Raw genomic sequence first — 13,875 nt, 5'->3', positions numbered from 1 at the left:
AGCCTACATTTTTTTTTTTTTTTTTTTTTTTTTTTTTTTTGCGGTACGCGGGCCTCTCACTGTTGTGGCCTCTCCCGTTGCAGAGCACAGGCTCCGGACGCGCAGGCTCAGGGGCCATGGCTCACAGGCCCAGCCGCTCCGCGGCATGTGGGATCTTCCCAGACCGGGGCACAAACCCATGTACCCTGCATCAGCAGGCGGACTCTCAACCACTGCGCCACCAGAGAAGCCCCAGCCTACATTTTAAGGCTCTATCTAGTTTTGATCACACCTTAGAGATTCTAGTATCAATTGACTAATATTTGTAGAATTCTACTTTGTACTGGTGGATGGTGTCTGTCCTCAAATAAGACTAGACAGGAAGATTTTTAAAATATGTAATACACACAAAACAATTGGTCACCTTTAGAAGGTAGCAGTTAAGTGGGAACTTGGACCAGGATAGGTGATGCAACATTTTGCTAATAGTGCACGTTGCGGAAGGAGACTATTAGGATTGTGAACTCAGGCCAGTCTCTTCCTAATTTGTAAGATGAAGGAAATATATAAGGTTTTTTTGAAAATTTAGTGAGATATGTATGCACATCTGTTTTAAGTGCTCAAAAGGTTTCAGCCAGTGTTACTTCTAATAGGAATTCATGAGGAATAGGAAAAGGAGACGTTGTTACAGGCAAGAGAAATCAGGGAGGTCTTCCTGAAAGTGGTGAAGCTTAAACTGAACCTTAATCAACAGAGAAGAGTTGAAGGATTGATTGTTAGTCAGAAAATCAGCTTAAGCAAGAAGTAGTACAAACAAACGTAATATAAGTGAGGGATACCAAAGAGACCTATCTGACAAAAGGGAAGGGGTGCTTTTATATTAGGAAAGAATAAAAATGAAGTTGTCTTAGTATAGCAGGACCTGATTATTGAGGGGAGCTTGGACTTGGTGTGTAACAGCATAATCGACAGAGAGATGGAATGGACTCCAGTGGTACCCCAAGTAGACTGAAGAAGAAAGAGACAGATCTCAGAAGCCTGCTGGTCTAGAAACATTAGTGAGCCAGATGTAGGTGGTGAGGGCCTGGTCAAGGAGGACAGTGGACTGTAGAAAGGATAGGTTTGTTTCTGAAGAAGCACTGGCTGGATTTGGTGACTTGGTTGAATGTAGAGGAGGACGCATGAGAGATAGGGGTCATTTTGAACTGGCTTTCTTTTTAGGAGGTCTACTGTATTGATAGTAGCCTCAGGGCTGAGGACCCAGGAGTCTGTTGGTTTTAGGATCACTGGTGGGGCAGGGGAGGGGGGAGTACATTTTGTTGTTGTTTGTGTTTGCTGTTTAGCAAACTAGAAGTAACTTCCAGAGAACCCTTTAAACATTTCTTGCCTGGAATTCAAGAGACAGGAAATGACCCTGTTAATGAGAACCTGAGAATGCCAGGAAAGCCATGTCTGCCTCTTACAAGGTAGGCCTAGGGTTAAAGAGAAGGCTTTCACATCCCTCACATCCCAGGCCCACTGCTTATTTAGGCGGTGTGATCTTGGATAAAATCTCTTATTCCTCTGTGTCTCAGTTTCCTCATCTATAAAAAGGGGGTTTTAAATAGTACCTAAATCATAGTGGTAGTGGGATTTAAGTGAGTTAATACACATAAAGCACATAGTTCAATGACTGGCAAATAGTAAGCCCTGAGTGTTAACTATTAATATTGTTGCCACTCCCTCTTTTTAAATGAAAACCCTGAAAAACGCTCAGAGTATGTCTCTTTTGCCCAGGGCAGATGAGGGAATGGCTTGGTTTTATGAGTAGATAGATACCTGTTCATCTTTATATCGTAGAAAAAAATCTGGCATCAGACTATTGAAATAGATGAGTGGCTGGGTTGCTGTCAGAATTCCTAGTATTGCCCTGAGAGTGCCTCATTTTTGCTGTATTCTTGTCCTGCCTATGCAGGTGATTTTTTATGATAGCGATTGGAACCCCACTGTGGACCAGCAGGCCATGGACAGGGCCCACCGCTTGGGGCAGACAAAGCAGGTTACCGTGTACCGACTCATCTGTAAGGGCACCATTGAAGAACGCATTCTGCAGCGAGCCAAGGAGAAGAGTGAGGTAAGCAGAAGGCAAAGGAAGTATTGTGCTGGTAGAGAAAATAGTCCAGCCACATTGACTGGACTAAGACTAAGACTGACTTGGCTTTCGTTGGTCATGAAAGCACTAAAATTTCTTGTGAATAGAAAATAAAATGAGGTCCCATACAAAAGCAGTTTACTGCCCTGGCCATTCCTTACTCCTTTTCTACCAGAATGGTGTCTACAACCTACATTCAGCTGTTGTTCATGTGAAGAGGACCCCAAGTCACGGCCTTTTCCTATTTGACATGGTTTCACATTCAGGGGAAGAAGGAATGGCGTTTGCTCTCACCCTAGTACTCTCAGTGTGACCGGCCTCTGAGTTGTGTGACAAATTTGCTGGTTTCTAAAGAAATGATTATTTGGGGTTCTTTTCCTTCTTGATTCAGTATTATTGGACCTTATAGCTATCAATTAACAGTTGCAAGCAAAGAAGTTCTCCTTTCTGTTGGACAAATGACCTGGATGAGCCAGTCACACGAATGAAAAAGAAGTAGGAAATCCAGGGGCCTCACCAGAGAACAGATTAAGAAAGATGTTTCTTTCTTTCTGAATATTTGTCATAAGGGAATGGATGCCTGATGGTGGTGGTTTTTGATCTGCTTTGATATTCAGATTCAGCGGATGGTGATTTCTGGTGGAAACTTCAAACCGGATACCTTGAAACCCAAAGAGGTGGTTAGCCTTCTTCTAGACGATGAAGAATTGGAGAAGAAATGTATGTACTCTAGACCTCTTATTAACGCTCTCTCCTCCTTACAGAGATGTTTCTTTAGCCCCACTCTTCTGGAAATGAAAGGCGCCCTTGACTGTGCCAAGGGGAGGCAAAGCCAAAGACTGTTTGGGGAGAAACATTTTTTTGGTTAATATTTTATATTAAAACTCAAAGAAGGATGTATTATGGAATAGAAGGAAAAATTCGTGTGTATTGTTAGAGTAATATGACTTCAAATAAATGGGTACCAGGAAGGCTATATCCCTTGACACCTCAGCAGTAATGAATTTACTCTGTTCTATCCAGAGAAATGTTTTTATGGAAAAGTTGGAAAAGCACACTGCTGTATGTAACATACAAACGCTTCTCCCAGTACTTCTGGCTTTTGAGAACAATGGGTTTCAGTTTCAGACTTACCTTGTAAACCTCTGAGGACTTCGGCAGCATCACATCAGAAAATGTGATGAAGCACCTTTCTTATGGGGCTCACATTTGCCACCACCTTCTAAAAACCTTTCAGGACTCTGTGCAATGCAGAGATATTAAAAGACTGAAAAGAAAAGGAAAAAGAATAAAAGGCAAGGAAAGGCCCATGACAGTGTCACTGAATCGTGATTTGAACCCCAAAACTGTTAAGAATCCAAGGAACTCTGTTCATTCTCCAAGTTAGAAAACCACCAGTTATCTGCCTTAGATGGATAGAAGTCATACCTTCAATCATAAATATAAAAGAATATGGCCACCTTAATTTCAGAGAATGAGGATTAGGATTGCCACAGATACTTCATCAGATCTTTTTAAAATTTTCTTGACAGTGAGACTCCGACAAGAAGAGAAACGGCAGCAGGAGGAAACCAACCGAGTTAAAGAGCGCAAGCGCAAGCGGGAAAAATACGCAGAGAAGGTATGTCAAGTTTGGGGTGGTGGACAGGGACTGATGGGGGTGCAGAGTGGTCCTTACAGAAGAGTCTTCAGGGTACAGGCTTGTCGTCTTGGTTACTGGTTGGTGTCCAGCTCCATCTACGTGTGCTATACAGCAGTTCTGTCCTGATAGAGAATCAAGCAGGAGAAATGCAGCCTTGGTAGAACTGTACTCCCCACACAGACATAATTACATGTGTCTGTGGTTACATGTAATTATGGACACCATTTGTTGGGACTGTTGAAAAGCATAAGTCTAATAAATGTAAGACGGATGTTACATTATTAGATTCCGTAGAATCTTAGAAGGGACCTAAGAGGTCATTAGATCCAGTCTTTCTGCCATAGTTCTGCTAGTGCACCATTCATTGTCATCTACTACTGGAAAAATAAATCGTTGGCCAGTCTGTTCATCTTTTTCTCCAATTCATGCCAAGGATTTGAGTTGTTTTTGTCTCCCTTCTGACATTTCCTACTTGAGCCCACCAGGCTAGCTGCAAAGTGGGATGTAGTTCCCCTACATTTCTCCCTGTCTTGCTGTTTCTACCAAAGTATATCAGTAATCCTTACCCCTGATCTTTACTGATATATAAATCAGAAATGAGGTCTCCAGGACTTACTCTTGTTTCAGGAGTCAGCCCATTAGTTCTGACTAGGTTCCCAGACTTACCATGCCTAAAGACTGTTGGTTTGAACAAATAAATAATTAGTTAATTAATTTAAAAATAAATAAATAAAGGCTGTTGGTTTGAAACCATTTTATTACCTTCCAGAAAGTGGCTCCTAATTTCTTCTGGTGGGTTTGGCTTACCTTTGGGTTGTGCTGAAGTTCAGGCATTGCCATAGCTCTGGGCCCTCAAGTCAGACATTTGTCCATGTATCATTTCCCTGGACTGTTTGGTTTGTCTGAAGCATGTTGTCTAGTCACATGTTAAAGCTGGTTGTGCTTTAAGTGGAGGTCCACTTCTTCCTCTTATGCAAGCTTGTATAGGGCCTCGTGTCCCTTTGGCTGTATGGCCCTGATGGTCAGCAGCCTAGGAGCCTGTCTATATTATATGTTCATCTTCTGATAGACACACCAGCTCAATCCACACCCTCGATTGTACCTTCTGCTAAGCAGAACTATTTCTAGCCTGAAGGATGCCCTTGGTACTCACTATATTTACAGAGTTGAAAAAAAATCTTAGGAATGAAGGCTCACGTTCTTCCTAGTCTGGGCTGCTATTTCTACTCATGTTCTCAGGTTCTCTTTTATGACTCCACTTTCAAATTTCTAACCCATTGCTTACTACTATTCAGAAACAATAGCAAAGAAGAAAGGGTGGTTTTCTTCAACAGGACATTGTAGGATTTACTGAGTTTGCATCAGGTGCCATCCCTACTCTGAATAAGAAGTTTCAGATAAATACCCAGTGATAATATAAACTACACAAAGACATACCGTATTAACCCTAATATAGGTCTAGATACAAATGCCGTTAGGTGCAGTGGATGGGTGTGATCCCCAGAATTTTCTAAGCACTTTCTGTTCTTCCACATCTCTCATCTGTGACAAAGCCCTCCTGAACTTAGCTCTAGAACTGTTTAGTGTAGCTTAGTCGCTCAGTCTTTAAGCGTAAATTGAGGAAATAATGAAAAGCCACTTCAGTATTCCTTATGTGTAATAAGAACCTTCATTCCCCTATACATATTTAAAAAGAAGGCAGAGTGAAAACAGATGTGCGGAAAATATACTAAGAGCACGGGCCCTGCCTCTTGTGGGGCTGCATCAGTTCAGCCCCTGAGAAGTGCTGCAGCTTGGCCATGCTGGAAGCTGACCATGCACCCCGCCCTGTGAGGATTAGGTTTGGCACAGCTTCAGTTCAGTGTGACTGGCCTTTCAACTCTGTATTATTGTGCCAGAATATGCATAAACTCTTACTAAGCCATCCCTTTCCTCCTTCCTTAGGATTTTTTCTTCCTTTAATAATATGCTAATTGAATAAAATGAAACCTAGAACTTTACAAAGAGTCAAATTTCTGTCATCACTTTCTTCTCCAACCCCACTTTTCTCTTGGTGCCTATCCTCATCCTTTTTCCATATTTCTTGATTTGTGTGTTCCCAGAAGAAAAAGGAAGATGAATTGGATGGGAAAAGGAGAAAGGAGGGTGTGAACCTAGTGATCCCATTTGTTCCTTCGGCTGATAACTCCAACCTCTCTGCAGACGGGGATGACTCCTTCATTAGTGTGGACTCAGCCATGCCCAGCCCTTTCAGTGAGGTGAGGCTCCTTTTAGATGCCTTCATCACAGCAGTGGGGACTGTGTCCTGACCTGGTAGCCTTTGCTTTTCCAGGAGTTCTCCTGCCTTGTAGAAGGGGTTACATGTGGAATCCATGGGAAGAAAAGCAAGTGAGGACAGGCTGCCTTCTTTGGAGCCAAAGCAGGGGGTCTAACTCTCAGGAGTGAAGCCAGGCAGGAGAGGCAAATGGTGGTGAGACCTGAGAAGCACATACTGATGTAGGCACGAGGGCCATGGGCTGCGGGTGCTAGGAGGGGGGGTGATCATGACCCTTTTGCCTCTAGATCTCCATCAGCAGTGAGCTGCACACCGGCTCCATTCCCCCCGACGAGAGCAGCAGTGACATGCTGGTCATTGTGGATGACCCAGCCTCCTCAGCCCCTCAGTCTCGAGCCACCAACTCTCCTGCTTCCATAACGGGCTCCGTGTCAGACACTGTGAACGGTAAGTGATGCTGCTGTCCCATACAGCTTGGGTGAGGTCCTGATTCCTTCTTGGATAATGCCGTTTTCTACTTTCTTTAAAGAAGAGTGGAGTAGAGCAAAAAGAATTGGTAGCCTCATTCTTTCATTAGTCGATTCAAGTGAAAGGGAGAATGAGAAGGTTTAGGGAATGTAAAATAAGAACTTCATAAAGATTTCAAACTTCTTTGTTTTCTAGCCATTCCTGTCTTTCATGTTTCACCCTTATTTTTGCCAGTTTTTAATTATAGTTAGCTTTTCCAGGCCTTTCCTCACTTTGTTCTGTGGGGCCCAGTGTTGCTGCTATTTCTTGAGGACTTCTAAGTTTAAAACCTGGAAGTAGGGACTTCCCTGGTGGTGCAGCAGTTAAGAATCCGCCTGCCAGTGCAGGGACACGGGTTCGAGCCCTGGTCCGGGAAGATCCTGTATGCCACGGAGCAACTAAGCCCATGCGGCACAACTACTGAGCCTGCGTTCTGGAGCCCGCGAGCCACAACTACTGAGCCGGTGTGCAGCAACTACTGAAGCCTGCGTGGCCTAGAGCCTGTGCTCCGCAACGAGAGAAGCCACTGTACTGAGTAGCCCGCGCACCGCAATGAAGAGTAGTCCCCGCTCGCTGCAACTAGAGAAAGCCTGCATGCAGCAACGAAGACCCAACACAGACAAAAACAAAACATAAATTAATTAATTAATTTAAAAAAACAAAAAACAAAAAACCTTGGGAGTAAAAGTTGATTCTCCAAGGCAGGAAAACATTGGAGTGTGCAGGTGAATCACAGGTGCACGTCTCTGGAGTTCATTTAGTAATGATCTAGTTGAAAGAAGAAATTCAGGAGTAATGGCACCACTCTTAGAGAATGAAAAGCAGCTTGAGGTGTCAGGCTGTTGTAGCTATTTACAGTTCTTACTAACGCTGTGTGATGCTGTGTCCCAGCCATTAAATTGAGGCGTAGACCTCCCTGGGAGTCCTGAAACAAACACCCTGAAAGCCATCTTCCCTGTCCAGGAGAAGAGTCTGTTAACAAATGAAGAAATAAACTTTTTTCCCTCTTGGCCCATTTGTTCCCATAGGAATTTCCATTCAGGAAATGCCGGCTGCAGGACGTGGTCATTCAGCCCGAAGCCGAGGCCGCCCCAAAGGTTCAGGAAGCACAGCCAAAGGAGCAGGGAAGGGCCGGAGCCGGAAGTCCACCGCAGGCAGTGCTGCTGCAATGGCAGGAGCCAAAGCAGGGGCTGCCGCGGCCTCTGCAGCTGCCTATGCTGCATACGGGTACAACGTGTCTAAAGGTGCGGAAGCCCCAGGGGACTACGGGCTCCATTCTGGTCGGGGACAGTCAGAAGGGTCTACTGAGCATTCTGCTAGGTAGAGCAAGTAGGACACCTCCAGGCCCAAAGCTCCTTCCCAAGCCCATGTTGGATTCTGCCTCAGCATTGAGTGGTCCTGACTCTCTCCTTGCCCTTGTGACTTGGCACAGTACTGCCTTCAAAGCGTAAGTAACTGTGAAAACAGAGAAAGCTGAATTTTAAACAGAATTTCTCCTGCTTTGAGAACTGATTTTTTTCCCCCGGACCCACATTTTAATAATTACATTTCAGTAGTCAAGTTAACTTTTACCCAGCCTTGTGCTCCATCACCTTAGGGTTAAACACCTGCTGTAGGGAATTCCCTGGTGGTCCAGTGGTTAGGACTCCGTGCTCTCACTGCCGAGGGCCCAGGTTCAATCCCTAGTCGGGGAACTAAGATCCCACAAACCACGTGGCGCCAAAAAAAAACCAAAACCAAAACAAAACCAAAAAAACAATACCTGCTGTGTGCATAGGAGTATAACACATGGACCCCGCACCTGAGTGTATAATGAAAATTAGAAGGGGAAGCTGGGCATAGAATTTGTTTAGCAGCAGTACAAGGCAGTATGCGTGTCCTGAATGAAGGAAGAGGGAAGGCCTTAATTCTGGTTGTAGATCAGAAGAAGGAGGAACCGTGGATTTGATGACAAAGTTGCCAGGCTAATTCAGAAGGAAAGAGAAGGATGGTGAAGGATTTAAACTGGCGACAGAGAGTTAACAGTGACCAAGGCACGTTGGGGGTCACTGAGCAGGTCAGTCAGGCTGTGCTGAAGAGGAGCTGCGGGAGTCAGGGTTGGAAGGACCTGCTGGGCGAGAGCTTACCCGGTGTGTGACCAGGGGCTCTGGGAAGTTTGAGAAGGGAAGTAGCTAGCTATTGTGACCATGAGCTGTGGAGGATAAGGGTAGCGGTGGAATGTAGGGCATCTGAGAGCGGTGAGAAGGGCACCCTCACCATGCACAGACCTCTCTCCCATTGGAAACGCGGGCTTAGGATTTAGGGCTGCTGCAGCAAGTAAGGGGAATTTTTGGATAGAAAGTTCTCAGTAAGTGTTAGGCTACCTCCCCTTTCTCCTCCAGGGATAGCGGCCTTTATTTATCTGTTCATTCAACAAATATGAAGTATGATAGCCTACCCCAGTGTTTCTTAACCTCTTGCCAGCTCATCACACCCTTGGAAAATAACAATCATGGCAGTGGTCAAGGCTGCCATGGCAGGATTTCACCCACGGATGGGGCAAAGCATGACACTCATCATGCTTTCTCCCGGAGGCAACAGGGGGTAGAGTGTCACAAGAAAAATTGACAGCGCTTGGTGACTGGGAACGGAAAACAAGGGAAAGGACTGATCTGGACATTACCCACAGCTCCACTGTGGATGAGAGGAGACATGAGTCTGCCTGCTGAGAATTCATTCTTAGGAATGTTCAAAAGAGTTGTTGCCCAGGAAGCCATCGCTGGAGATGGGAGATTTGAACCAGGTCCTTAAAGTGGCAGGGCTTGGAGAGCAGGGGTAGCTGCCTCCAACACAAGGAGAATGCATGAATGTAGACACAGGATAGAATGGGCAGCCTTGTGTCCTCTGGCCAGACTGGGGAGTAGAGGGCATCTTCTGAAATTACGAAGGAAGCAGCTGGGACTTCCTTGGTGGCGCAGTGGTTAAGAATCCGCCTGCCAATGCAGGGGACGTGGGTTCGAGCCCTGGGCCAGGAAGATCCCACATGCCGCGGGGCAACTAAGCCCGTGAGCCACAGCTACTGAGCCTGTGCTCTAGAGCCTGCGAGCCACAACTACCTAGCCCACGTGCCACAACTACTGAAGCCCTCGCGGCTAGAGCCTGTGCTCCGCAACAAGAGAAGCCACCGCAGTGAGAAGCCCGTGCACCACAAGGAAGAGTAGCCCCCGCTCACCGCAACTAGAGAAAGCTGGCACATAGCAACGAAGACCCAATGCAGCCAAAAATTTAAAAATAAATACATAAATAATTTTTTTAAAAAATAAAGAGGGAAGCAACTAATCACAAGTGGTGTCCTGAAAAGGAAGAACGAATGTGTAAGAAAATACATTAGTGCCTGTAAGTTATGGCTCATCCTGCAGCCTTGGCTTTCCCATGTTATATAATGTGTGCTCTGCCCTTCAGTGCCAAGGTGACATCTTTACTCCCTGTTGATGCGGTAATGTGGAGAGAGCTGGGTAGGTATCATTTTTCTCTTACTGAAAAAACAGTTGACAGGAAGAGCAAGCAAATATGCCAAGAAGAGTGGCAGGGAGGGGCTTCCCCACGACCTCATCTCCAGACCAGACTCCAGCAACCGAGGTCAGGCACTGAGGCACTCAGACAGGACTGGTGCTTATGCTCGTCTTGCCTCTCTTTTCCTCCCTACAGGAATCTCCGCCAGCAGTCCTCTGCAGACGTCCCTTGTTCGGCCTGCTGGCCTTTCTGACTTTGGACCTTCAAGCGCCTCTTCTCCCTTGAGCTCCCCTTTGAGCAAAGGAAATAGTGTTCCTGGGACTCCCAAGAGCCTCCACTTGACCAGCAGCCTAGCCCCAGACTCCCTGGTCCGGAAACAGGGCAAAGGCACCAACCCCTCTGGAGGACGGTAACCACCTGGCCCTCCAGCTTCCTTCAACCAAACCGGGGGCTAGAGTCCTGGCCTGCAGATGGTCTTTGGATGGCTTGCCCAGTGCAGCATCTTTCATCCCAAGCCAGAGGGCAGCGATGACCAGCTGCAGCAAGGGAAAGACAGGCAGGTGGTTGGCGTGAGCACTTTGATCACCTGTGTCTCAAGAGGAATGCTCTGGGGTTGCCTGTAGGAAGAAGGCCCAAGGACAGGGATCAGGCCCACAGCATCTCAAAGGAATTTATAGGCAAGTCTTAAACCTCATACTGGGGAAGGGCCTGACAGAGACCCTGTTTAGATGCTCAGGCACACAGTCTCCATCCCCATTCCGCTCTTCGGCTCTGGCCATGTTCCTTGCAAAGGCTCAGCAAGTGCTGTGAAGAGCCTTCCACAGTGGAGACTTCTCTTAGGGCTGTGATTTCCTGTGGGGCTAGGAAGGGAGGAAATCATTTATGTGACGTCCTCAGTCGTGGGCAACTCCCCAAGTCTCCAAACCCCATTTGCCAGAGTGTCACGGTTGAGGAGAGCAGCGAATGCAGAAGAAGGTAGTGGTCTGTGAGGATGACAGAAGGCTAGAGGAAGCATGCCTGGAGGCAGTTGTTTTCCCAGCATTTCCTCCCCTGTCCTGCATGGTTCGCATCAGAGAACCTTCAGGTCCCACCAGCAACAGTAGCAGCAGCTCCCACTCCGGGACTCCCAGAAGCCAGTAAACAGACCAGGAGCCACCTCAATCAGCAGGACATCCTCACTGCCCCTCTTGCAGGCTCCCCTTGCCCTTCCTGAATGCACAGTCTCCCCACCCTTGCCCTTCAGCCCCCTGCTTGGCTGTATGCACTGTCTGTATTGCACTGAGAAAGGAAGGGATGGCGGAGTGAGCTGGAGAGGATGGAGAGAGGGCAGGCTCAGCACCCACCCTCCCAGCCCGGCCCCACCAGCCTGAGCTTGCTTCCCTCCAGGAGAGGCAAAGGGATGGTGTTGGCATGGGTGGTGTTTCTGCTTGCCCCCAGCCTGATGTCCCTGGTGGAGCAGGTGCTTCTGGGCGGGCCAGCCTCTAATTTGCACACCTGAAAATCGCGGAATTGAGTTTAGATAGATTGATTTTTAAAACTTTTTTTTGGGAGTAGGAGTGGTAGGGGAATCATTTAATTTAAATCATAAGATTCCCCTGCCCAAATCCAGACTCCTGTGTACAGATGCTATTTAGAGGGAATCAGAAAAATGCCAAGCCTTTTTTCTCTTTGAATGTGCTGTCTATTTTTATAACTGAACTTGTACATATGTATAAAGAGAGACACATCTTTCTTTTACTAACTGGAGAAAAAAAATCTTAAATAAAATGGAGTGAGATAATTTTATGTAAATTGAGGTGTCTGTGGTCTTTGCAGCCGCCTCTCCTTGTGGGCATTGTAGGGCTCTTGGGGGAGTGTGGCAGGATGAAGGGGAAGCAGAGCCCCAACATCGTCATGGTTCTTGTGGTCAGGACACGTGGTCAGTGTGACGAGGAGTGCCCTGTGGGCGTAAATTGGGCATAGGAATTCGCCTCCAGCCATCAGAGAGGAGGCTTGACCAAGTGCCTGTCGGGCCAGGGCCCTCAGGGTGTGGGCTCCTTATGACTCCAGACCTTGCCTCCAGGACTTAGGCGTAGGCAGCTTGACCTGGTCCACCATTAGGCAGTTACATAGTGGTAATCTTAACACTGACGGATTCTTTCCCCAAAACCCACAAGTGAGAGATTATCCTGGCAGTGTATAATATATAAAATCCCCAACTAATAGAAACTTTATTGTCCCAGTTTCTAAAACTGTGATGTGTGTACAAATGTGTGCATATAAACCCCAGAAACCTACCCCATCTGCAGTTCCAGTACCCACTGTCAATCAGTTAAGCCAGCAGAAATACTAAGGAACTGTGAAACGAACTCAGTGTTATCAAAGTTAGCTGTACTTGTAAGAATCATGAAGGAAAACAGTGAAATATGTTACTAGGGATTCCAAAGACATCCAGGCTTTGAAAACTTAGCTCTCTGATCAGCTGGAAAAGAATGAGTTCCCAGCCTGCACTGGCAGTGTTTCTCTGATGGAGTTAAATAAAACACTAACATATGCTCTTGCGTCACCTTTGAGCAGGGCTCGTGCTGTTCCGAATGTGCTGGCTGTGTGGCCTCCCAAGCCTTGGCTAACCCTGCACACCCTTGATTGGGGTGGCTGGCTCCTGAGAAGCTGCTGCTCACCCCGTCACAAGGGTGATGAGCCTTGTCTTCATTTTGTTGATCTTAAGTAGCACTGTCATATATGCTGGCTCTTTCTTTTCTTGCTGGTAAACTTGACCAAGGCCTCACACAGAGCAAGCCAGTGTCAGTTTCCCAATTAGCCATGCCCTATTGTCGTCACCACTGTGGCTCCTGGTCCACAAGCCCACTAGGATGGATCCTTTCCAGTTCTCATTACCCAGTAACAAGACTCTAGAACCTTGTCAAGGTCAGCAGTGGTCGTCTCTCTAGGGACCTGACAACTCAGATCCTCGCGTAGCTTCACCCAGATGCAGATGGGCTAGTATCCTCTCTTGAAAAGCATGTAAGTCTTGGATCAGAGCTCTCCAGTCTTCTGTGTCCCCAGACATGGTGCCATACCCCCCTTTTACCCATTTTCAATCCAGTCCCTGAAGAAACACAGCTAACATTTCATCTTGAGGGGTGCTCGCAGCCTTAATGTTGTTCCTCCTCACCTGTCCCTCCCTTACCTGAGGGTTCACAGATGGGGCTTGAATCTTAAAAGCAAAGGCTTCAAACTCGTTAACAGCTTGAGTCCTGTCTCCAAGTTATGACTTATGCTAGCCTGTCCACTCTCTGAAGACTGCGGCTCTCAGACTGTGGGAGATGGACAGCTCTCACCTGTGAACCCAAAGAGCCAGTCCCTTAACATAGAAAAAGACTGGGGAGGGCTCCTGCCTGCTAAAAGGAGCATCCCTCAGGGAGCCTGGAGGTCCAGTCCTCCAGTGCAGATCTCACTGGATCACAGTGAGGCCATCTTTTCGAACAGGTTTCCCTTGCCACATGAGCCAGCTCTGGGGCCCTAGGTAAGCAGATTTTAAGATTGTGGGCTGCCCCATGAGCAGCCCTGGAAATGTGGAGTCTGCACTGGGCTTACTATCACAGTTTCCGTGCCTAGGGCTTTGTTGAAGCACTCAGGAGTCTCTGGAGATTCCCTGGACCTAGAGTTTTAGAGATCCCCAGATGTGCCTCAAGGGCTGTTGTTAGTGATAAACAAAAAGGGATATGGGCCACCCAAATTAAACAGAGCAGCTCTGCTTCTACTGCTAGCTAAAGATTTTGTGTGGAGTTAAACTAAGTTTAAGTTAAATTTTTTTTGAAACTTCTGAATCATCCCTTTAAGTAATGCTTATCAAACTTTAGTATACAT

The 13,875-nt window shown here is 46.7% G+C and overlaps 1 protein-coding gene across 3 annotated transcripts in view; it reads left to right on the top strand.

Moving 5' to 3' along the window:
- INO80 (INO80 complex ATPase subunit) overlaps positions 1–12,329 on the top strand; it is a 132,397-nt gene extending 120,068 nt beyond the window's left edge. The window contains exons 30-36 of one of the 3 annotated variants that reach the window (XM_079909756.1): positions 1,934–2,092; positions 2,728–2,830; positions 3,643–3,731; positions 5,858–6,010; positions 6,315–6,474; positions 7,563–7,778; positions 10,222–12,329. In XM_079909756.1, the coding sequence (XP_079765882.1) occupies positions 1,934–2,092; positions 2,728–2,830; positions 3,643–3,731; positions 5,858–6,010; positions 6,315–6,474; positions 7,563–7,778; positions 10,222–10,439 (1,098 nt within the window). In that variant the 3' untranslated portion in view covers positions 10,440–12,329. Of the gene's footprint in view, positions 1–1,933; positions 2,093–2,727; positions 2,831–3,642; positions 3,732–5,854; positions 6,011–6,314; positions 6,475–7,562; positions 7,779–10,221 lie in introns of all 3 variants that reach the window. The other 2 variants (XM_079909755.1, XM_079909757.1) reach the window with 2 other exon arrangements.
- Positions 12,330–13,875: the final 1,546 nt, after the last annotated feature.

The sequence above is a fragment of the Stenella coeruleoalba genome (assembly GCF_951394435.1).
Source record: "Stenella coeruleoalba genome assembly, chromosome: 2".
Classification (NCBI taxonomy): Eukaryota; Metazoa; Chordata; class Mammalia; order Artiodactyla; family Delphinidae; genus Stenella; species Stenella coeruleoalba.
The sequence above is the reverse complement of the archived record's forward strand: the minus strand, read 5'-3'. Positions and strand labels throughout refer to the sequence as shown.